Source organism: Anas platyrhynchos, chromosome Z, assembly GCF_047663525.1.
Source record: "Anas platyrhynchos isolate ZD024472 breed Pekin duck chromosome Z, IASCAAS_PekinDuck_T2T, whole genome shotgun sequence".
Lineage (NCBI taxonomy): Eukaryota > Metazoa > Chordata > Aves > Anseriformes > Anatidae > Anas > Anas platyrhynchos.
This window is the reverse complement of record NC_092621.1, coordinates 8,866,895-8,890,315: the sequence shown is the minus strand read 5'-3', so window position 1 is coordinate 8,890,315 and position 23,421 is coordinate 8,866,895. Positions and strand designations below refer to the sequence as shown.

At 38.7% G+C, this 23,421-nt stretch overlaps 1 protein-coding gene across 23 annotated transcripts in view; it reads left to right on the top strand.

The window, feature by feature from the left end:
- UBAP2 (ubiquitin associated protein 2) overlaps positions 1-23,421 on the top strand; it is a 160,937-nt gene that overhangs the window by 26,201 nt on the left and 111,315 nt on the right. For 10 of the 23 annotated variants that reach the window (XM_072030794.1, XM_038169813.2, XM_038169808.2 and 7 more), the window contains 5 exons: positions 3,517-3,670; positions 5,302-5,379; positions 13,460-13,514; positions 14,688-14,791; positions 21,094-21,146. In XM_072030794.1, coding sequence (XP_071886895.1) covers positions 3,517-3,670; positions 5,302-5,379; positions 13,460-13,514; positions 14,688-14,791; positions 21,094-21,146 — 444 coding nt within the window. Of the gene's footprint in view, positions 1-3,516; positions 3,671-5,301; positions 5,380-13,459; positions 13,515-14,687; positions 14,792-19,853; positions 19,914-21,093; positions 21,147-23,421 lie in introns of all 23 variants that reach the window. The other 13 variants (XM_027446475.3, XM_072030791.1, XM_072030796.1 and 10 more) reach the window with 2 other exon arrangements.

The window sequence follows — 23,421 nt, the reverse complement described above, 5'->3', positions numbered from 1 at the left end:
TTTGTTGTGGCTACCTACGCTGAGAAAATGATTGGGAAAGTCATATTTAAGAAGCTTTTGATTTCCATGTCTCCACTGAAATTTTTCTGGAGGAAATGGGCACCAGGGAAGCTTCTCTGTCTTGTGCATAAAAGCTGAAACTTGAAAATGTTGTGGGTGTTCTGCTGGTCTCCTATAGAGTCGTCCAGCTTTTGTAGACGAGCTACTATTTTCTGTGCAGCAGAGCTCAGTGGGGCATTGTCCTGTGTTCTGCTGACCTGTTTGCAGTTACTCTGTAGCACCTCCACAATCCTGAGACTGGAGGTGATACCGTGTTCCACAAAGGGAAATCTTTGTAAACCTAAAAAGGAAGGCGTATACTTGAAATCACGTAAATTTTGTAGGTACCCATTGCAAGTATTGAGGGTGGAGGAGGTTTCCACATCTGAAAGATGCATCAAAAACTAAGAGTGGCACAAGAGAATACAGAAAGTAGTTGCTTCTGTTGTTGCGTTGCTCATTAGGCTTACTTTATGGAGAAAGTGAAAGAGGAAATTGAACTGTGTATATAGGAACAATGTTAAGGTTTCATAGCATGTTTTTTATCCCAAGAGTTTTCAGGAAATTGTGGTTGAAGTTCTTGCTGGAAGGACTTCTAACAGCTTATCTGAGACAGTCAAATAGACTCTCTATCTCATAAATTGAGAAAAAAGCCTGGACTTCCTTACTTTACTGTCAAATGTTCAGTACTTCCTGTGATTTATCAGGATGTGTTTTATTGCTTAGGAAACAAACCCCCTACCCCCAAATCTAGGCCACGTACCATTCTAACCAAGGGGACTTTCTTATTAAGCACAGAAGTGTGTAATGCCAAGTGAGTGGGTAAGTTGATAGGATAAGAGAGAATCTCACCTGGATTAAATCTATATTGGCAATGTGCTATCCATTTTTGTGTTCTCTTGTATTTATCTTCTAGTTAACAATAGTTTTCTGGTTGAAGAGAATGTTAAATGCTTTCTTACTTCAGCAGACTGTTATAAGTGATCATGACATGGAAGAAACTCTCTGAACTCATCCATCAGTAAAAGCCAACAACATATCCATGTTCTGCTGTGTTGGCAAGTCCCTCTGAACCCATTGTTCTCAGTATAGAAAATGCAACTCAGATACAGAGAACATGAAGGGCTTAATGAGGAAGGAGGAAAATATTAATTAGAAAGGTCTACATCAGTGTGTGAAGGCACATTCCTTATGGAAGTATGGACCTCCAACTTGAAGGGTTCATTGTGAGGCCATTATACTTCAAAACAACTTCACAATTGATTTGGTATAAAGTTGGAAGCAGATGTAATACTTCTTCTGAATGCAGATTCCTGAATCTCTTTCTAGCTTCACTTGGCTTTGATGCACTATGTATTTTTTTTTTTTTACCTCATATGGAAGAATATGTATCTATCTAGTTTGAGGAATTAGAAAAGCAGGGAGTAATGGCTATGGAGTCTATTTATAATTTCTTTGATACTCCGCCAGCTTTTTTTTTTTTAACGCTGTGATCCTTAAGGCTTTGTACTCTCATTTAAAGACTTTTCAGTTGCAACTGTTGTGATAGTCTGGCTTTGGAGGAGAGTAGAGAAGGGCATGCTTCTTTGCCCAGGACTTGTGTTCATTTAGCTTCCTACAGGAGTAAGAGCCATTTTATGCCCAACCGTGTTTTAGTTTCTAAAACTTGTGAAGGTGGATTAAAGGGGTAACCCTTCAGATTCCTTTTCCGCCTACATCCCAAGATCAGGGCAGCGAGAAGGGTTCTGTTACATATTTTCATGGGCTAGGTCCTCAACTGTAATTCGGGTTGCCTCAGGAATCCTCAACTGAAATTGTAGTTTGCAAAGGTTTTGATGGTCTATGATGCATACCCATGTCCAGAGACAGTGCTATTCCTAACTTCTCAAAGTTTTCTTCCACATGATACTGATTTTTCTCCTTATATAGATAATAGTAAATAACTTCATAAATCTTGAAATCCTTATAGTTGTCTGAAATTCTTCCTTGTGGTAAAGCGTGGATCTGATGCTTTCATAGTTCTTAATATGATTGAAATACCAGTAAAGAGGCTTACAACAGTCTCTCTAAGATTTGTGGAATCATCTGTTTTTGGAGATTTCTTAAAACAACTGAAGATCACTTGGCACCACACCCATTAGCAAAACAGTGCATTCTGAACCATCTAGATTTGTTTTTTAACTTGTCAGTGCAGTTATTTATTGTCCTTCAAAGTATCTCTGAAACCCTTGGAGGGTCTTAGCGTGCAATGCAGTTACACAGGCTGTGCCATGTGAAGCTGGGTGATAGTTACTGGAGGAGACCAAGTTTTCTGTCATACAAATAATGTGACATTGCTTAAACAAGTAGTTTTGTTCTCCTAATCAGCACCATCTCTGCTTTAGCCAAGTTGTCTTATGGCAGTGTAGTCTTCAATACCAGAGATGGAATTGAAAACTGACTTGAGCTTCTTTCTCACCTGTACCTCTACAAAAAATTAATAACCATTCTCTTTTAGTACTTAATCTCTCAGACAAGACACTAAAACATTGAGTTTATACTAGCAAACTGCTTTGCCTACCTGTTTGTTCAGTAACATTTTTATTTTTTTTAATTCTAGACAGTTTGGATTAGCTGGTCACTGCCTACCTTGAGAGGGCTTTTAAGTTGCTGTTGTCTGAATTGAGAAGAGATCACAGGACCCAAATTACTGATAGCCAACTTTTTTTTTGATGCCTGTTGTGAAGCCATGGGCTTTATCTAGTGCTTCACAGTTGACGGCACCTTATCTGCATATGCAGTTTTCGTGCTTGAATACCTTATCCAGACTATAAGCTCCTAGAGGTGGAGACATTAAAGGCATCTGCCATCTTAATGGTTTACAAATAATACCTTTCTTCTTTGCTTTGCAACTATGGCTCAATAGACTAACCATGCAATTGCATAATGAGTTGCTGTGCTATTCTTAGCGAGTATTTTAGTCATTTTGTTTTCAACTCCTACAGATGCTCATATGGAGTTGATATTATTTCTGAGTTTATTTTGGGGTTGGATTTTTATATTAAAGCTGAGATCTGTTTGTACCTTGGTACTCTGTCTTGTTTAGTCATAGTATTTCTTGAATTTTGCTCAATGTGATGAGCTGTAGCTGTAAATGGATTTTTTTGTCTTATGCCCCCAGTTTTCTCAAATTCTTAGTCTGCTGTTCTGTCTCTTGATGCATGAGCTTGAGTGTGTCTGGATAACTTTTTTCTGTAGACCATGTACTTCTTCACATCAGTGTCTTGTTAAATGATGCTTGGAAGATATTTTTTCATTTCCTTGTAAGAAAAGATAGCTCTATGTTTGCTCCCTTGATAGATTTACGGAGGTATTACTGATGTGGTATTATATAAATACATGTTTTTTCCTCATGACCTGGAGGGGTGAGAGGCAGAAGTATACAGAGAAGCTTCTTCCTTTTTGATTTTTGTTTCTAATTCTATTCTATCCAAATAGACTTCTTGGGAGACTGTAGGGGGAAAGAAGAAAAGCCTTGGAAAAGAAAGTTCAGAAAACAAAGAGAACAGAGAAAAACGAGGGGACAGAGAAGTGAGTCGTGGACGGGGAAGTTCCAACAGACGGGGAAGAGGAGGCAGCCGTGGCCGAGAGTGTACGTACAGGGGGTTCATTTTTAAAAGCTTCAGGCATTTTTCTTGCAGGTGCAGCTGGTTGAGAGCAAATGCTTAATGGAATAAAAACATTAAGAGTTATAGCTCAGTGCCTAAGTGGTTATAACTTGTTTACATGACAGGTATGCTTGATCTTGATGACTTAGTTTTGGGATGGTCTGTGCTTCTATTTTTCAGAGAACTAAGTTTAAGTTCCTTTTTTTGATTTATTAATCTTGTACTTACTGTTTTTTTATTTAAGTTTTATAATTGAGTCTTTGTAAGACTGCTTGAGAGCAAGTATTTCACTGCACAGCTGATACACTTTTTTGTTTTTTCTAATGAAGAAAATACCCCGCTTTGACTGCATCCCCTTTTATGAGAGGGAGAACCTGAAGATGTTCTCATCTTCTCATAAGGGGAACGAAAAGACTGGGATCATTATTAATCTCTAACAAATATTACTGATGTAACTCAGCCACAGGTGAGTTACTACAATAGAGAAAGTGCTTTGTGAACTGAAACATGAAAAAGTAAAGGCTACAGTTTGCATAGGCACAATAGGACCTTGTGTAAAGAAGGGCTAATATTTTCCGAATTAGGTAGTATCACATTAAATTACCATTACATAGCCTTTTTCTTCTAAGTTTTATCAGCAATGTGTAAGCTGCGCGTATTGCCTATAAGAGCCATCAACAGCACTGATAAATGAGCAGAGAATGGAGATGAAAAAAACCACAATACTTTTCCTTTAGAAGTGGGGAAAATATTTACAATATTAGCCGACTTTTTAAATTATTGGAATGTATTAAAACATTTTGCCATTGAAGGCATTGTGAAGCTCTGTTAGAATAGAGTAACATCAAAAATGAAAGTCAGAGGCAAGATTTTTGCCAGAACTAGATGCTGCTTGTTTCTTTCCTAAACTGAAAGTAAAGATTTTCAGATGGTTACCAGATCTTGATGTTTCCTTTCCACCTTTTTATGCATGCGTTAATGGTTTTGTTGCTGCTATTAGGACAAACTGTGCAGTACAAAATACTCAGCAGTGTTTTAAGTGGACAGTCATCTTTTTTCTTCAGGGAGCCAGCCATCTTTCAGAATACCTACTCAGCAGTTTCCCATGAAGTAGAAATTGCAGTGCTTTTCAAACACCTAGCCTTCTGTCATCATCCTTCGCTGACTTAAATACAGAGGAGAGTTAAGTTCTCCTGGTTGCAGAGGGATGTGACACTGGCAGACAGGAGATCTGGTGTTCTTGGTTATTCCTTATTCTTTCACTGTTGCCAACTAACACATCAAGAAAGTGAAGTTTGAGGCAATTCATTTATTCCCAATTTAGAGAGGTGAGATTATAATTAATATAATAATGTAGGCTGCAAAACACTGCATGTCAAAAAAAAAAAAAGTGTCTGATATGTTTCTCTCTTATTTGATATTTTCCCTTTTTAATTGTCAAATTCCAAGTAAGCAACTTGCTTGCGGCTTGGCCTGCAAAGAGCAGTGACAGATATCTTGACAATGCCACTCCGAAAATCTTACCTTTCCATGTTGGGATTCAATTTAAGCAGATGGCTATATTGTCTTATGTATGAGTCTCTAAATTTTCTCTTAAGCTGTCTTTTCTCCACAGTTAGAGCTGAAGAGAATGGAGTGGACAACAATCAAGGAGACAGGCCTTCAGACCGTGGAAAACGTGGCCGTGGGAGAGGTGAGATGGTGGCATTGGTGGGGGACTGGCCCTGATTTCATTTCCTGAAATGGAATTCCCCCCGACACCCTTTATGTGTTCAATTAAAAAGCTTAAGCATTTGGTTATCCTTTGATTCCATAAGCACTTCAACCACCTTTAATTTAGGTACTTGCCACCCCCCATAATCCTTTCTATTTTTGGTCTTAGAATGACTTAAAGGTGACTGGTATCAATTATTTTACCATATTTTTGTGTGGTAGGCTGGTGTGCTCTTGCTTCTGAGAGCTGTTTTCCCAGATTGAATAATGCCAGCCTGGGGGTTGGAGTGCACTGAGCTCCTCAAGATGTACCTTGGCAGCAGGAGAGTACAAGATTCCATCTGTGGAGCTCCTGATTTGATGTGTGTTTGTGCCATTTCTTTGGTGTGGATCCTGTTGTTAGGTTTGTGTTCTGTTTTTGGTACCCTGTCAGAGAGCACTAGCCACCTTGGAGGCTTTTTGGTGAGAGGAGTTTGGCATGAAGTTGTTGATGAGGAGAGCTGTGGAGCAGGTAGAATTGCATGCCCTGAAGAAGAGAGGGAAGATGTTGGCAATAGACTTGGTGTGGAATCAAGGGATGCATAGTTTCTTTGGATTTTCATGGGATTTGAGTGCAAAGAAGCTTGTTTTTCTTGAAGCAAGAGAGGAAGGGAAATGGGTAACCTGGGGTTGTACTGAGAGATGGGTGTGAAGTTAAACTGATAAAGTGCACAGCGGGGCAAACAAACTTAGTAATGTCTGAGTTGCAGAAAAACGTTTCTACCTTCAGAAGGACTCTTCTCTTTGGAATATCCGGTAACAAGGCATTCAGTGACTGGCCCATCCAACTTCATTGTCTCCAAATCTGTATCTTGAAGGAGTGGAGAAATGCAAAGACGTGTAGCTTCCAGAGGGTTTTGAGTGACTTGGTTGTGCATGTAATTAGCAGGCATGAAATGGCTTGTGCAGAGGTAGCTTTGCAGGGGAGGGTGTGGCATATAGCGTCATAGGTGGAAATTGAGGCTTTAAGTATTTGCTCTATAAAATAATTCTTTATACAAGTTGTAAATAAAAAGGTAGGATTTTTTAAGTTGTTGGGTGGAACTCAGAGGTTATATTCAAGTTCTGTCTATTTTTGATTTGTTTTATGAACAATTCATTATGTTCATTGCCAACTCTGTAGTTCTCCAGATGAAGACATACTGTCATGTCTCAAGCCTTAAATCATCACATGGCACTTAAATCATCAGTATCAAACTGACATACCTGACTGAAGAAACAGGAACAACTTAAACCAATTTCTGTTCACTGAGTTACTGTATACAGTGTGTCTGTATCTACTGAATACTTAGACTCTATGTTCATGTTAACAAGTGTCTTGATGAAGTCTCCTCAATTGTCTGTGATAAATCCTTTGAATGGCCTCAGGATCATTATATTACAAGTGTGTGTATTATACCTAATTTAATTTTATAATGCAAGCCCTTGAAATCGGCAGGAATTACATAAAGCTGTGTAATTCACTTAGTATTTCAAGGATGCATGACCTTCTTTCTTTGGTTATTAGTAGATATTAAAAAAAATCTTCTTGCTGTTCTATTCAGGAGTCTTTATTTGCTGTTACACAAAATAGTCAGATTTGGGGATAAAGTACTTCAGCTAAAAGTAAACAGATTGGTAATCACAACAGAGCTCTCTTTTTAGAAAAGTTTCATGCAATTTGTGTGTAGGAATCTAGGCAACATATACAAAATTAGGGGTCAGCTAATATCCAAACAACGTACTCTAGCTATTTTAAGGTACCTTCTCAGGCTGGAATTATCTTACTGGCTGCTTTCTAGGGGAAGATTTGCTGGGCCATCGCATTACTGGTTCATTGTAGAAAAACCTAATTTTAAGAAGTGACATGCACTGAAACAAGCAGAAGTGGGATGGATTCTGTGGTGATAGTGTACTATCTATTGGGGGAAGAAAAAAGTGAAACTTGATTCTGAGAATTCAGCTTTAGTGCATTAGGCATTAGCTTGTGCAGTAGATCTTCTGTTAATGACTGTGACATGCTTTGCAACTCTAAAGGGTAGTAGGTAGACAGCATATAAACAGTGCTGGTTGCTGGAACACAGGAGAGCAGGGACTTGAAGTAGATATGCATTACTGAGTGATTAAGAGAAAGCAAAGTGTGCTGCAGGATGCGATTTGGGACACATCCCAGCTGGAATTGCTCTGCTTCTCAGCTGTTAATCTGTGCTTGCTGAACTGTGTGTAAACTTTGATTTGCGGAGTCAAGGAACTTAGATGGGAAGGCGACGTTAAAAACCTATCTTTCTACAGCTAAATTTATTGAATGAGCTTAATTTCGCTGTAAAAAAAAATAAATTATAATGGTGATTGATAATTGTATCCAAATGGTTATATTTGATGGTTATATCTTCAAGACTCTTGGTTCTTGAAAGATTCCCTTTATTTGTGTTTCAGTCAGCTGCAGTGCTATATAAAGTAAAGAACTGTACAGGCATAAAACTTCACGTTGCTGTTTGTACTATTCCCACATGTTCAGCTTTAAGTGCAGGTCTGGTTTTCCCCCTCTTCCACCCCATGTTGAAAAGGGAGTGGTAGAACAAGAAAAAAGGCTTTGAAGGGTACTGGGGAGATTGCCTTTATGGTATGTGAGGAACAAGCGGAGTAGGACTTTGCAGGCTGCAAAAGAAAAGGGTTATGGTAGAGATCTGTAAAGTTTCTAGCAAAAGAGTTCTGTGGGGAGATGAATTAATTACTCATGCAAATATGAGAGTGATGGGGTATTAAAACAGTAAGTTACAGGATCAGAATGAACTTCAGGAAGTGGTTTCATATATGAAGTTAACCTGAGGAACTCTTTACTTAAGGTCTTGTGGATTCTGAAAATTTATATATGGGAAGTTTTGACCAAATGTATTAAAAAAAAAAAAAGAACCACAGGAAAAACAAAACAACAACAAAAAACAAACCAAAATGATAAACAATGCCCAATGAATGAGGCTGGTGAATTACGTAAATTGTATGGCTCAGGAAGTGTCTGAACCACAAATGGCTGTAGATCAGGACTGTGTCCAGAGGAATGATGGTGTGGTTTCAGCTCTTATATGTTTCCACAGACATTGACCTCAGCCAATGACAATATCATAGATAGATGAACTTTTAGGCTTCATTCAGCATGGAAATTGTTAGATTCATGTGTAACAACTCACCTCATTTGCAAAGTCAAAGTGGATTTATCACTTCAATTCTGTTCCTAAATTCCCTTCCTTTTCATTCTTCCAGACCAATGTGCATATAGCAAAAATGTGGAGACCAACAACAAATTCATTCTAGCAGCACAGAAATAAAAGTGAAAAGGGAAAACATGAGGTTTTAATTTTGGACTTAAAGTACTTGACAAGGAACCTTTCAAACATTTACTGGCTATGTAAGAAAATAGAGCAGTGTATCCTTTTTGTAAATATCAGACCAGTCTAAATTGTTGATCTCCTTTTTTCCTTAATTTTTAAAACTAAAAAATAGGTGATGGGGAAGAAAATGAGCTTCTGTAACCAGAATTGCATGTCTAAACATTTTCTTGTTTTAAAAGCTTAGCACAGTTGGCACAGAACATGTTTTGGATTTGCTTTGCCAGAACTAGTAAGGATGTTGTTTTTCTAAAACATGAATGCAGAGCAGACCTTCTGAAGGTCACAGTTTGAAGTCTGTTTAGTTTTGCTGTAGTTAGCATTATGTATTTTTTTTTTGAGCTTACATATTTTTTAAAGAGATTAACCAGAACTTTAACATAAGTTACTTTTTTCTTTTGATGCAAATTTGGAGTTGAAAGTTTTCTGCACTTCCTTTTAAAGATCGTTATTAGAGCACATGCAGTATATAAAACTGATGTGATGCTCCTAGCTTTATGATGACTAATAAGAAAAATGATTTGAATTATTACCTAGAACATCGGTGTTTATTTTGGTAGCATGAAGTACACAGAATATGAGCTTTTTATATGCTTAGCTTTATCTATTCATAGGGCTTAGGCCTCTGTTATCTCATCTTCCACTGGAGATTGGCTGGCTGTGTGTTTCCTGAACATGGGTTTGGGCTGTCCAACTACTCTGTAGTCTGAGATAAACACAGCTCTTCAGTATTACCTGCTCTTCCAGTCTGTTTCCTTTCCCTTTCAGCTATTCTTAGGCCTCTTTCTTAACCTTGATAATATTTTTGTCTTATTTAAACTTGTCAGTGTGAAAATCTTAGTTTTGAAATAGAGTATGTGTGTTCACTTGGAAGGATTTAAGGCTGTAAACTATTTTTTCTATAAAGTAGGCTATTAAATTAATGGGATAGTTCCATTCAGCCTGTGGGACTACACATTGATCTTGTGGACACTTTCAGTGTACATTTGTTTTGGGTAAGAAGCTCTGAGTGAGCTGAACCATTCTTCCCGTGTAGGGAAGTATCAGAGTTAACACTTGTTTTGTGATTATGGGAGTTTTGAACTCCCAATGTGTTTTACTGGAAGCAGAAGATCTCCCCACCTGCCTGGATACGACTGCTTTCTCTACTGGAATGAATGCAAGAAATTAACTGTAAAGTGACCAAGTGATGCCATTGTGAACCTAGTTGACTGAGATGTGCTGGAGAGCATAAAGGAAACAACAAGCAGTTGAACAGAATTAAAATGTTAAAACAAAATGTTTTAAATATTTCATCACTTAAAGTTATGACATTGGATAGGGCAGTAGCAGGAATGTTAATCGGAATTGACTTTAAACGTAGTTCCCCACTCTTGGTTTCCTGGAACAGAAATGAGTAAGCAATGTTGCCTTGATGTTTTAGCCTGTTGTTTGTAGATCCAAGTGGAAAGGAATGAAGAAGTTTTACAAGCGTTTACATGAGATAGAGTAGTAATATTATTCTTTACTTGTTGTTGCTTTTGTGTTTAATGTGCTGATTGATTGTAAGAAAATCTATTCCTGTAATCTTAGTGGAAGATATAATGAGCTACTGCCAAGTCACTTGTTCTCTTTGTGGGTAGATTAAAAATGTTGATAGAAGAATAGATGATAGTGAGTTACCAGAGGGGGGAAAAAAAAGCTTTTGGAAACATTGACCATTATAATTGAAACCATATCTTCTTTGTGTTAAACCTTTCTGCCAGTGTAAATTGGAATTACTGCTGGGAGGAATTAATCCAGTCTGTCCCCTGATGCAGTTGGAAATTGATTAAGTTTAAAACTAACCAAGCCAAAAAAAGAAAAAAATGGGGAGGCAGCATGGTAGCTGGGGATGACAGGTCTACCTGATCTTCACTGACACCTGTGTGAAGGTGACTGCTTTTCTGGCATTGAACAAGCAGGGATCTGGTTCAGAAAGCTGATCCAACAATGACATAATCGTTTTATTTTCTGATGGTCATTTTGTGATCAGTGGTTGTATTTGCAAATCTGTCTGTGCAAGAGAGATGACAGCTTGGGATCACAGGTGAGGATGGCTTCTGTTGTAGTAGTTCTCATTTAAATGGGTTTAAGCTGCTATGAAACTGCATGCTTGGGATTTGTGTTGCTGAATTGCAGTGTGAAGCGCTGTTTGCTCACAGACCTTTTAGTCACCATTAAAAAGCATGAAAAGCTTGCAAACACATGATGGAAATTCACAGTTCCTTCATAACTGTAACTTCTCTGTATTGTTAAATAGCGCCTTCTAAGTATTTTAAGGCCATGTTTTAATTTTGGCAGCTGTGAGAAGTAACTTTCTTAGCATGAGAATTTAAGAATATGTTAGTGACCTGGTTGTGTCAAAGAGAGTATCAGCACTTCCCGTGGGCATCTTGCATTAATGACTATGATATATGAGACCACATCCGAGCTGAGTTAGTCTTTCACTGGTGTGTACTCGCTGTCCCATATTTTGAATTAGTTCTGCATAAGTATCTTTTCTAACTTCGAATTCACTGTTTCCTGTAACCCTAAAGGTTTGATGCTTCCATTTAGTTTTCATTGGTATGGTTTTATTTACGTTTGGTAAAGTTTTAATGAATTTTTGTTTCGATAAAAAGCATTGACACAGTTTTGTGAAGTTAAGGGAACCCACTGAGGTTCAAGTTCAGGATTAGCTTCCCAAGTGATCTGATACAGACATATCTTTGCTGGCTAGTAGTCTAAGACTTGTATCTTCATAAACAGTGTGATTTCCTTTATATACAAAGTACTTTAAAGTTAGAGATTCTTATTGTTGCTTTTAGCTGGTAATTTATTGTGCAGGTGCTGATACAGCATCTTACATACGCCTCAGTTGCTACAACCATCTTCTGCTTAATATACTAAGTTTGGTCTTTGGGATTTTTGAACTTGAGAGGCTGGGAAAGTGTTACTTTCATGCCAGCTATTCTAGCTGATATCTCTATATCTGATGTTTGCCTCAGTCAAACGTTGCTGCTTGGCTGTTTGTGTTTTGCAGCTCCTCATCTGTTTCATAGCTGAGCTTTTCCAAAAACATGTTGGCCTCTGTTCTGTGCTCCATTAATAAATGCTGCACTGGTTTCTGTCTTCATGGGTCTGAGTGCTGTGACCACTTAATGCCATGGACCAGCTCCCCAGACTTCACCTCTGTGTTCCTGTCCCACAAAAATGCCATGTGTGCCTAAATGGAAATCCTTCTTCTGCAGATTTTCACATCTTCCCTGTAGCTACCAGTATGTTGTGTAGAGTATGGGTAAACGTTTTCTGACAAAACGTGGATAAAGCTGTCCTGGTATCTTGATGCTTCTGAGAAGTCCTTAAAAATGTAGGTAGCAAACATTTTAAATAACCAGAAATGTCTTTCAAAACTTGCACAGTGAACTAGGCCAAGGGGGAGAATGAGTGGTGAGCAGAGGGAAAGGAAAGTCATCAGAAAAGGAGCTTCCTGAACTGGTTTTACCATGTCCTGGAGCTACTGTTCTAACTTATTTTAAATGGTCCCCTGAAAATAAGGGGTAATTTTGATCCAAATTCAAGCTGCCTATCCTAGGTAATTCTGATGTTTGGAGAACCAGTGCATCACTGACTTAAGATTATAATATTTGTATTCTGGTAAACTTATAGTTGCTTGCAGACTTGTAATTACTGCATAATTTTGTCATTAAAATAGATATCGCTTTTTTCTTAGTCTGCAGTTCTTGACCTGCTCCTGTCCTTGTAATATGAAACAATCACAGTCATTCTGAAAAAAAAACCAAACCAAACACAACTGGATAGGCCTCAGATATTAATATCCTAAAAAAGGCATAAAAATAGAATCATTGTAGAAGATACTACATGTAAGAAATGACTTTCTAGGGGTTTATGTAGAGCTGTATGGTATGGGCGTTTAAGTAATAAAATCTAATGCCTTGTTGGCACTATGCTGCATGCAAAAATAAAGCCATTGACTGGAATAAGAAGCTTGTGAACTGAGACTGGAATCAAAATGTGGGACAACAAATTTTTGTTGTTTGAATAGAAACAAACTTTTGTGGGTGATAATGGGAGTTGTGTGAGTAATCTGAACTGAGTAATCATCATGTCAGTGACTATGAGTAAGGGGCAAGGAAATGTGTTTGCAGGTAGGAGAAAGTGCAAGAAGGTAGAGGTGGGCAAGGGAGGCCGATGGAAAGAAGGAAATAAATGGTGTACTTAAATGTTCTTGTCACCAACAAGGAATGACAAGAAATTTCTGGAGAGACCAGACCATGCATGAGGGCTGGGCTATGAGAGCTGTGTAAGCAAGAGTGAGAAATTAGAGACTAATTTTTGAACAATGGTGACTGATTTGGCAATGGCAGCCTCATTTGGGATGAGGCTTTAGGTAAGTCCTTTTGTTAGAACTTTGAGCTACTTCTCTAGTTACGGAAAAGCCAGCAAAGAATGGAAGTCCTACTGAAACATGCAGCATGACTTGCATATGCTAGGGAAACATTCTCCTGTGAGAAAATTTGGGAAGGATATATTTTTTCTGTGGTAGTTTGCTTCGATCATAATATTTTCTAATGTGACAGACTAGTGACCGGCTCCTTCTCTGCTGTTGCTGTTAAACGGTGTTTTCTCTCCTAGGGTTTGGACGTGGCAGAGGGAGAGGAGCGGGGAGGTTTTCAGCCCAAGGCATGGGGTAAGAAACATGCAGAGCACAGATTTCGGGGAGGATCAAACTCAGTGGCAAGACTGTTTGCCACTGTATGTATTAATATTGCTTTATGTATGATAAATCACTACAGATGCAAAAATTCATAGATCTGTTAGTTAATATCTGGATTATTTTTGTCTTAAATCAGTGTTTGACTGGACACGTCTGTAGAACCCTAATCTAAGTTCACTTGATGTTAACGTATCAAACTTGGAAAAACCCAATTGTACCTATCAGTAAGAGCCACATAGTGCCTAGGAGGCTCAAAGTGCTGTGTGGTGCTTATTGTCCTAGGTACATTGGAAAAGGTATTTGTTTCAGTGGAATGTGTGAGTCCTAAATAAAAATAGGAAGACAAGTGATTATAAGCGCTCTCCTGTTTTTGAGGTTTCATGCTTTCACTGTTTGGGCATGCATGTACCTGAAAACAATCAACGGTAGTTACTCAGTAGTTCTAAAGATTCTTTTTTTTGACAGAATAACTTGATTCAGAGAATCAAGCCTCCATTACTGCCAGTGTTTGCCCTAAATGACATTCGTGTAACATTGGTGATGTCGTGGTGAACAGAAGGCTAATTCTACTTCTCTAATAATCCTTCTTGTTCACAGTCCATATGATGAACCGAAAGGAGGTTCTTCTGTAATCTTTCACCTGTTATCTGCATCTGTGTTTTTGGCCTTGGTGTCAGGAGTGCATTCTGAAATCTTACTGATGTTCTGACTGCTGTCTGCACAAGTGTGGTACTCTGAAATTATATGATACTGGTTTCTTATCAGTCAGCCACCAAGAAACTATCATCTGAGAAAGGCTTAGAGCTAAAGCATTATAATAAAGCATTATGAAGCGTTATAATCTAATGCTTTAGAGGATGGGGAGGAGTAGGTATGCTGTTAACTGCATTTTCAGGAATTCTTGTTCTGGTTCGGTTTCTCTACAGTTTCCTTGCTTTTTTTTCTTCTTCCTTTTCTCTTTTCTCCCTTTTTTATCCATGTCTGCTCATAGAGGAAAAAATTCTTTGGAAACCAAAATGATCAAGATAAATATTTGTGGAAATCAAGATGTTAAATCTAATACAACTTCAGCTAAAAATGATGGCACTTTTTGTTCAATGAATGACCCATGTGTTCTCTTCCATTTCTTAACTTTTAAAACTCTAGGACATTTAACCCTGCAGACTATACGGAGTCTTCTGCCACTGATGGCTTTGGGACAAAATCAGAGATTTGGGAGACTGGTCAGAATGATGCAGATGATGGAACTGGTAAGATGCTTCCAGAAGTGGAAGGATTGGAATGAAGACCTGTAGCAAATTGCAGTTAAAATAACTGTTCTGTTAGTGTTCAGCTACCTTGTGAAAATGTGAATACATCTCATGTGGCACAGACAGTAGTTCATTTTTGTAGCTTTGCTGCTGCTAAATTGTAGAGCAGGTGCTGTAGCCCGCATGACTCTCCAGTTAAATTCAGGGCAAGGCAATTTGCAATCTTTTGTTTTATCACTAACAATCCCTTGAGAGACAAAGGGTGATTGGAAGAGTTATTGGAAGAACCTTGTATGTAAAGAATCTTAAGTGCTGCTTAAGATTTCACCTAATTGTAGTTAAGGTTGCAAGTGCCACTGAAAATGATTAGTTCACGGGCATTGAGCAGTAGGATCTGAATATCTAAGTAGAAGAAAAAGGAAAAAACTATTGATAAATATAAATCTACTTTGTGACACTGTGATGTCTGTGGAAGCTCTGCCTGTACAACATAGGAACTTGAGCATGTGAGTTTCTGGGATAGAGGAGAGTTCCAAGATCTGGCACCTTTGAAGAGAATTATTAACTAAAACATGAGTAGGCACTTGAACAGAAGCCAGAAGAGCAGTCTGCCTCTCTGAAGATAGAGGCAGCTGTATGTTGCTCTATGAAGTGTGCACTCCTGGCTAAAGGCAAGAGACAAGACGGTCTGGAAAGGAACCACTTCACAGTCATATCATGGTGATTCAGAAATGAAGAATGTGACCTGTTTGTGACATGGAAAAACAAGATTGTTGCTTCTTGTAGCCTGTGGCAGGAGATGAAGACCAAGGGAAGGCTGTGCCATGATGGAGAAATTCATGTATGTTATTATCCACACTTGGAAAACACTGGCTGACAGGAGAGACTTCTTGTTTTTAAAGCCCCAGTAAAGAGTGACTCTTCTGATCCCTTCATTACTGAAGCCAGCTGAGATGACTTTTTTTTCACAACCTCTGTCAAGTGTGGAAGGAAAAGACTGGTACTGGAGGCCAGTGTGCGGTTTGTGGAGCACTGCAGTGAGCCCCTTGAGGTGCAGCTTTCTAAACTTCATAAAAGCCACTTATCACGTAACTGGACAAGGCAGTAAGAGGCTCAGCATTCAGGCACTCTTATTAGACAGCTGTCTTGTCACTCGAGAGCTGCTTCCTGGCAGACCAATGTGGGAGAGTGGCACTGAGGACATTAATGATCATTGGATGGGGAGCTCTTTTGCGAAATAGGGCATCTTTCCAGGAAATTGCATTTTAAAAGATTTGGTGGTGTAGCATAAACAGGAGCATGCCTTTTACTTTCACTCATGTTAGTTTTTCAAATATGTTGATCAGGTAAGGAGTTACAAAGGCAGTTAAAAAATACCCTTAAGAATGCTGATGCTTGCTGTATGGTAGTGGAGGACAAGATACGTTGTCACAAACATAATCGAAGCAATAAGGTTTAATGAATGGAAGCAATAAGATTGTCTGACTAAAGACAGGCAAGAAAGGCATGAGGAGGCTGGAGCAGAGGTAGAAAATTCCCTGGTTATTTATTAATGATCACAGTTAGGAGGCTGTGGTTTATAAAAGACTTCGGCTTGTGTTCTGCTTCCCAAGTGAGCCTGAATGGTGGTGACCCTCCCTGTGAGCTTGTAGCCTTTGTATGCCACCTGCCTGCAACCTCTCCCTTTTGTGGGCATCTCCTCAGTCTTCAGTAATGGAAAAATTCTGGCCATGAGTGAGTGGATGCAGCTGAACAGATCCCCAGGAGAGTGTGAATGAGTCCACACAAGGGGTTTGCTGCTAAGGAAATAGTGGAGATTGAAAGCACGCCAGCCTGTGTGTGTGTGTGGAACTTGTTTTTTGATGCCATGTCCATTTTTGCTGTTAGGCCCTATGCATGTCAGCAAGAACTGCATCGGATTTCAGTGAAGCAACTTTAGGCATGTATGGGATGTTGGGGACTGTGAGGAGAGGTTTTCTTGGCCTAGTTGGCTCTTAGGTGTATGAGTGTAGGGGGTTTCCTGCAATATAGGGGTGTTTGTCAATGTAGGGAGTTTCCTGTGCAATAATTTAGTGAGTGGAAATCTGAAGTAGATGACTGTGAATGTTCTTTATGGATGCCAAATACCTTTCTGCTGCTAATCTTCTTTAACTTCCAGTGCAAAGGCACTGTAACTGACAGAACAAAGTCAAAATGCCTGTGTGTACATATCAGTATAGGCAGAGAATTTTATTTTGTTGTTTCTTCTTCAGACAAGTGCTAGGAATGTCAGAAAATAATCTGATGTATACACCTCCTCCCCATTTTTTTTTTTTTTATTAAGAGTAGGTTTAAAATTGAGTAACTTAGTTTTACCTGAGAGGAGAGGGCTTTCAACCTTGTGCTGGAAAGCATCTTGAGGGTGGTTAAAGAGGAGGTTGCAGCTGGGGCAGCAGTTTTCAAGCAGAAGTGGGAGTGCTGGGAAGGAAGAGAGGAGAGGGGAAGGAGCCGCAGACAAGGTGCGGGGCAGGAAGCAGGTTGTACAGAGTTGAGCTGTTATTTGGCTTGTTCAACATACCTACTAGGGTTTTAGGGTTTAGGGTTTTTTAGTTCCTTTTAATTTACAGTGCTTTTATGTTAGTTACAGATCAGAAGTCCCAGTAAAGAGTCATGTGAAGATGCTAGACATGAACCAGAGGACGAGTGTATGCATGGAGAGCTGTAAAGCCTGCAGTAGGCTGGTGAATGTCATAACAGTATAAACAGGGAAAAGGCAGAGTGGAAATCCTTCTTTATTTCTTATTACCCAGTCCCATAGTGTCTTTTGCTTGCAATTCCAGCAAAAAGCATATAGTGGGCAACTACGTGGAGACGCTGAGCCAGTTTTGAATATTAAAATGTTTTCTGAAGACAGCTCCACAGAGAACTTAAACTTGGAGGATGAATATTTACAAAGTATTTCCTCTTTAAGCCAATGCTGGGAGAGGATTAACTTAAAAAAAAAAAATCCATTAAAAACAAACAATTTGTTCCAGAAATGTTGTTGCTTCCATGTGTGCTTCCAAAGTGCTCTAGAACCTCGTACCCTGAATCATTGCTGATGCTGGAGGAATTGCAGCAGCCTGAGTGAGAGGGTTTTTTGGAGGCATTGTTTTGTAGTTCTGTAGAACAGCTAGCTGTCTCTTTGGTAGTAAAACTTAGTGTTAATAGTTGAAATAGAGAATAAAAGGCAAATCCTAATGGTTTATAATGTTTTTGTGTAACTATTCCAAATAATTCAGCATCCTAGTTCTTATAGAAGTAATGTTCTACAGCAAAGCAAAGGGAAGGGACAGGTAGAGGGAAACAAAATGACCAAGTTTTATCCAAAAGGGGTTAGACTTGAACAATTCAACTGATGCTTTCTTAGAGGCATGAGGCATGCTGAGTTTTCATTTTCTTACCTTTTTTTTCCTGTTTGTTCAAGGCAATGGGAGATCTTGAACAACAAATTGCACCAGTTCTTAAAAAATAAATTAGGATGGAGGTGCTCACTTTTCAGAGTAGACTATAAACAATGGATATTTTATTCTGGTAATTTACTGTTACCGTAGCTTTGGTAGAGTTTCATAAATTTCACAGAAAAACTTTATTCATACCACCTTGGTTATAAGCAGCTTAAAATGACTCTGAAAGTGAAGAATGACAACCAAGAAAGAAAGAAACTAAATTCTAGTGTATCTGTCCAATGGGAAGAAGGGAAATCGGTAGCTTGGAAGTCTCATGGAAGCTGTTTCCTTAGGACTGCTGTAGGAGTCAGAAGGAACACTTAAAGGAATCACTCAGATCATTTGAAGATGTGGATGTAACCCAGAAGAAAAGGATTAGTATATTTATTAATACTCATATATTTATTAATACTTTATTAATATTTGAGATAGACCAAAATAAAATAATTTTGGGGCAAATACATAGGGCCGAATAAAAAAGGGGGGGGAGGGAGAAGTGGCAGGAAGTGAGGAATTGGAGGAAAATATTTGAAGCTGTACCAAAGCCATATTTTATACTTCTGATTGGCTTTATGACTTTCTGAAATTGATCTTTTTTGCAGAAGAAAACACAAAACAGTCAGACATGGGAGTGTATGTTGAAGCTGATAGACAAGGATCCTTGAAAACACAAAGCATAATTTCAGTGGAAAACAGAACCGTTAAACAGTAATACTTCACAAAGCATGGGGGTAAAGGTTGGGAAGAGAATGTATGGAGCTACAATAACACCAGGGTGGATTATGGACAAAAAGGAAGTTGTTAGACTTGTGGCAAGATCAGACTTAGAAGCCTGTCAATAGCAGGAAGCTGTTAGCAGTGGGGATTTAAGTCAGAGAAGAGCAATAAAACACCTGACGTTGGAAGGATTGATTTTTGTAAGGCAATGTGTTAATAAGTGACAATGATGAACTTAGCCTGGGTCAGCTAATAAAAGAGTGAAGGGTTGTGTTCAGTGTTGGAAAGGAGTGAATGCACAGAAGTGTAGTCGTGAGTAGAAGCAATGGATAGAAGTTCACATGGAGTATTAGGAAAATGTCCCAGTGTTATTCCAAACAGCTCCAGTCTCCAAAAGGTGTGGTGAGGAACGCAAGGGGCTCAGGCATGCTTTGCCAAGGCTTTTATTTCTTTGTTTTACCAGGTTCTGAGCTCCCTTGGGCAGCTCTGGCACCAATCGCAAGGTGTGTCTGCTGCAGAGATGGTCCTTGCTCTGCGTAACGTGAAATAAATCCAAGTAGGGCGAAGAGGGGATGAATTTCTGTAAAGAAGAAATATCAGAGGAAAGGGTCATGTGCTGGCCAGGAGAGGGGGAAGAAAAACTCTCTCTAGAGTCCTGTTCATGAGGCTTTGCCTCCTTTCTAGATGTCCAGAATTTCTGTGGAAATGTGTGGGTTAGCCTAGAAGTTCAAGGTATTGTAATTTTGGCGTGCTTTCATATGATTTTTAGTTATTTTTCAAGTGCCCTGTTATATCACAATAAGAAAGATTACTCCTAGTTAGGGGCTGTGGTAAAAACAAGAGCAAGATGTTTCAGGCAATGTTATATTGCTCCACAGAGCCAACCCAGAGTGGATGTTACCTTGCTCAAGACCTGCCAAATAATTTTGGATTCCGAGGTATACAATCCGTTCCTTCTCACTCTGTGTGTATCTCTCTGTGGTTGGCCTAGATCACTAGATTAGTGCCATTCAGCCCTGCTCTGGCTTGGCTGCTGCTTTTTAAAAGGGTACAGAAGGCCGCACTAATTTAGTGATCCTGTCAGTACAAGTGGGATTTGGTGCTATCTTCAGGGGGCTTTTGTTTCTGATGTGTCTCAAGGGGGTTCCTGGTTCAGCAAGAGGATGGGATTCAAGTCGTAGTTCTTTTGCTTTTGTGCTTGATCAAAGGTGATGGTACCAGGAACTTCAAATGCTGGTGTTTCCTTGGCTTGTGGTTTTGTAGTTCAGATGGCAGCTCAGGTTGTTGCTGGGTTACCCTTCCCTGTGCTTATGCTGGTGGGCAAGGCCTACAGTCCATTCATTGCTCTTGCATGTCTGGGTCTGCTGTTTCCTAGGGAAAGGAACCAGGTCTTTAAATCTGTAGGGTTGTTTCCTGGAGCTTCACTTCTTTTGCATGCTGTGGACTGGGTGCTGTGCTCTGGTGTTTGCTGCGTTGTGCCACAAGTGATGGGAAGAAATGCTTTACAGCTACAGTGGAAGCTTATTGACTCTTCTGCTGCCATGATATCAATTATATATGTTTTAAGATCAAACCTTTCTGGAAGGAGAAGGGCTTCCGGTTGCCCTGCCTTGAGGAGAGGGTTAACAGGTTGGAAAGGAGCCTTCAGAAGTAATAGCTTGGGTCTTGAGTTTGAGTGTGTTGAAAGTAGGATTATGGATGTCAGAGCAGGTGTTTTGATCGTATGAATTTGTTATGAAGCTGGGAGATCCTGTGGAGGGGCAGAGCAACCCCTTCCTGTCATGGGGGTGGGTATAGGAGGAACTTCTTGGTAATGTTTAATGTTAATCATTGGTTGCAGACATGCCTTTGTGCAAATTATGTCTGGTGCCACAGTGGCTAAGAAATACCTGAAATCATAGACCAAAGCTTTAAAAAACAAAACAAACAAAAAAAACACCTCCCGAAAGCTTGAATCTGCAGGCCAATTTCGTAGGGCATCCCATGTTTCCAGCCATCATCTTCTCAAGTTGTTTTACTAATAATCAAAACAGAACTGCTTTTAATGCAGAAGGGTTGAAATACGATGTTGTATTTTTAGCTGGTAACTGTTTTCTTTCCTTCCCCAAATTGTAATAGGAGCCTGGAAAAATTCAATAGAAGAATGGACAGCAGAAGACTGGAACGAAGATGTAAGTGTCCCTTCCTAGATAGACTGCATTCGTTATTTACCTTTTTCAGAGTCTCTGCATTGTTTTCAAAATCTCAGTGCTCTAATTAATTCTTTCTTATATTTATGCATTGATGTTTCTTGCTATAATTCCCCTTTAAGAGTATATATTTATAAAAGCTTAATATTGAATTGAATTAAGAAATATTTTTCTGGATGGCTTTCACAAGGATAATAAAATGTTAAGTTCTGTCCTAAATTAAGTATTAGTGAACTATAGTTCTTTACTGCTTAATGATGATGGGTGATATCTGCATATTACACCCTAATACTATGTAGTCATGTCAAGCCATATTATCACAAGATTTTGTTTGAAGTGCTGAAGCTTACTATCAAGTTTAGACTCATCATTGATGCTTTTTGCTTGAAATGTGCATAATTATTCCAGTCAGTCCTCTTCATGTTCAGAATATTAAAATAGGAGCTAGTAGTGTGCTGAAGATGGCACTTAGTTGCTTCATTCCTGTTGCAGCATCATGATGTGTTGTCTAAAGTACTGGAACAATCTTTTTTCTTTACTAGGCAGGAGACATGTCTTCATGTCTGCAAAATATTTGATGGATTTATTGTTTAAATATTTGTAATTTTAAGTTTTCAGTATCATAATAAAGCTTAAGCAGTTGAGAAAGCAAGATAAATAGGGGGAGAAAATCTTATTATTTTTCATTTTTATAGAAACATTTCAACATTATTTTTTTTGAAGAGTAAGTTTGTTTCAGAAGTTGTCCCTTTTCCTTTCTGTAGGGTGGCATACCGGTGTTATCCCCAGGGATGTGTGAATAGGTCACATAACAGATATAAAAAACTGTCCTTACCTAGTAAGGAGGCTCTGTCTTTTGAGAAAATTAAAAACTCTAAAATATGACCTAGTCGTAGGTTCTCTGTATCAGCTGCTGCCATCAAATGCTGGGTTTTTGTTTGTTTTTATGAAACTGTCCTCTGTTTCTGCAGTATATACTAGTGAGAGGCTAAAGATAGCGGAAATGTCTGGCCTTGTTTCTCCACTCTGTTTAGCACTGGTATGATATAGCATGTATATAGTATGGGAGGAATGTTAAGCAGTGCTTACTAGGGGTAGGTTTTTTATTATTATTAAATCTCAGTACTTTGCACATGAATCTTGAAAGAGCAGCAGATGAAATCTCTAGCCTGTTGTTAACTTTCATTAATTATGGAAATCTGGAAGAATCTCTGTAACCTAGGAGAAAGTTATTCATGTGTTGATGCTCAAAAAGAATGAATGAAATGGAAAGCTGCAGCCAAATTAGCCCAGAGCATGCCTAGAGAAGAATAAAAGGAAAATTGATTAATCTGAGTCAAGAAAAGGAAAAAAGGATGTACAGATACAGTTTGTGCAATTCAATGTTGCTTTATTGAAAATAAGCCCAACTAACTTCTAATTTACTTAAAGACCAAGATTATGTTTGTGTGTGAAGATAAAGTATGACCCTGTACGAGATTGCATTTTATATCTTTTGTTGTTTTTTAAAATAATTTAATGGTACCAAAACCACACGAAGTAGATTGTGATCTGTCTTGTAAATTTTGGCAAATAACCTTTTGCAGGAGAATCCTTACTGAATGTGGGTAGTTCTGTGAGGGCTACAAAGCAATCCATTCCTAGGCCAGATGCAATCTAGTGTCTTTATCAATGCTGTGGAAGTAAAAAATAAAATCACTGCTGAATAAAATGTTTGGGAAATTGAAAAATTATTGGGTAATAAAAGTAAACCAGTCATGCAGAGAAATCTTGATCGCTGCTAGATGTGACTTGTTCAAATGAAAAATGTTTTAATATAGCCAACTGCTACCCCTCAGCTTTTTTTTTTCTTGAAACAAAAATTAAGAATGCAAGGCATACCTCCAGAACAACGGACTGTTTTCTGGAAAGCGGCAACTGAAAATATTTTAGGGTTTTAGTGGATGGTGCAAAAAGAGCAACTCAGCATGGGCTGATGCTGTGGCAAAAAAAAAAAAGCTACTATAGTCTTTTTTTGCCTGTAGGCAAATAACTTTTTGCCTGTGGAAAATAGCTGAGAAATATTAACTGATAAAAGAGGTGCTAGAGTGGGATTTTCAATTTCTTTGGCGTAGTTTACTGATTATGAAAAGGGTTGCTTGATTAGCATACGTGTTCAGTTCTTAATCTAGCAGAAAGGCATAATATGAACCTGTGTCTGGAAAATGGAGCCACGCATTTAAATGTGCAATTAAGCAAGTCTAGCAATGTGAGTAAT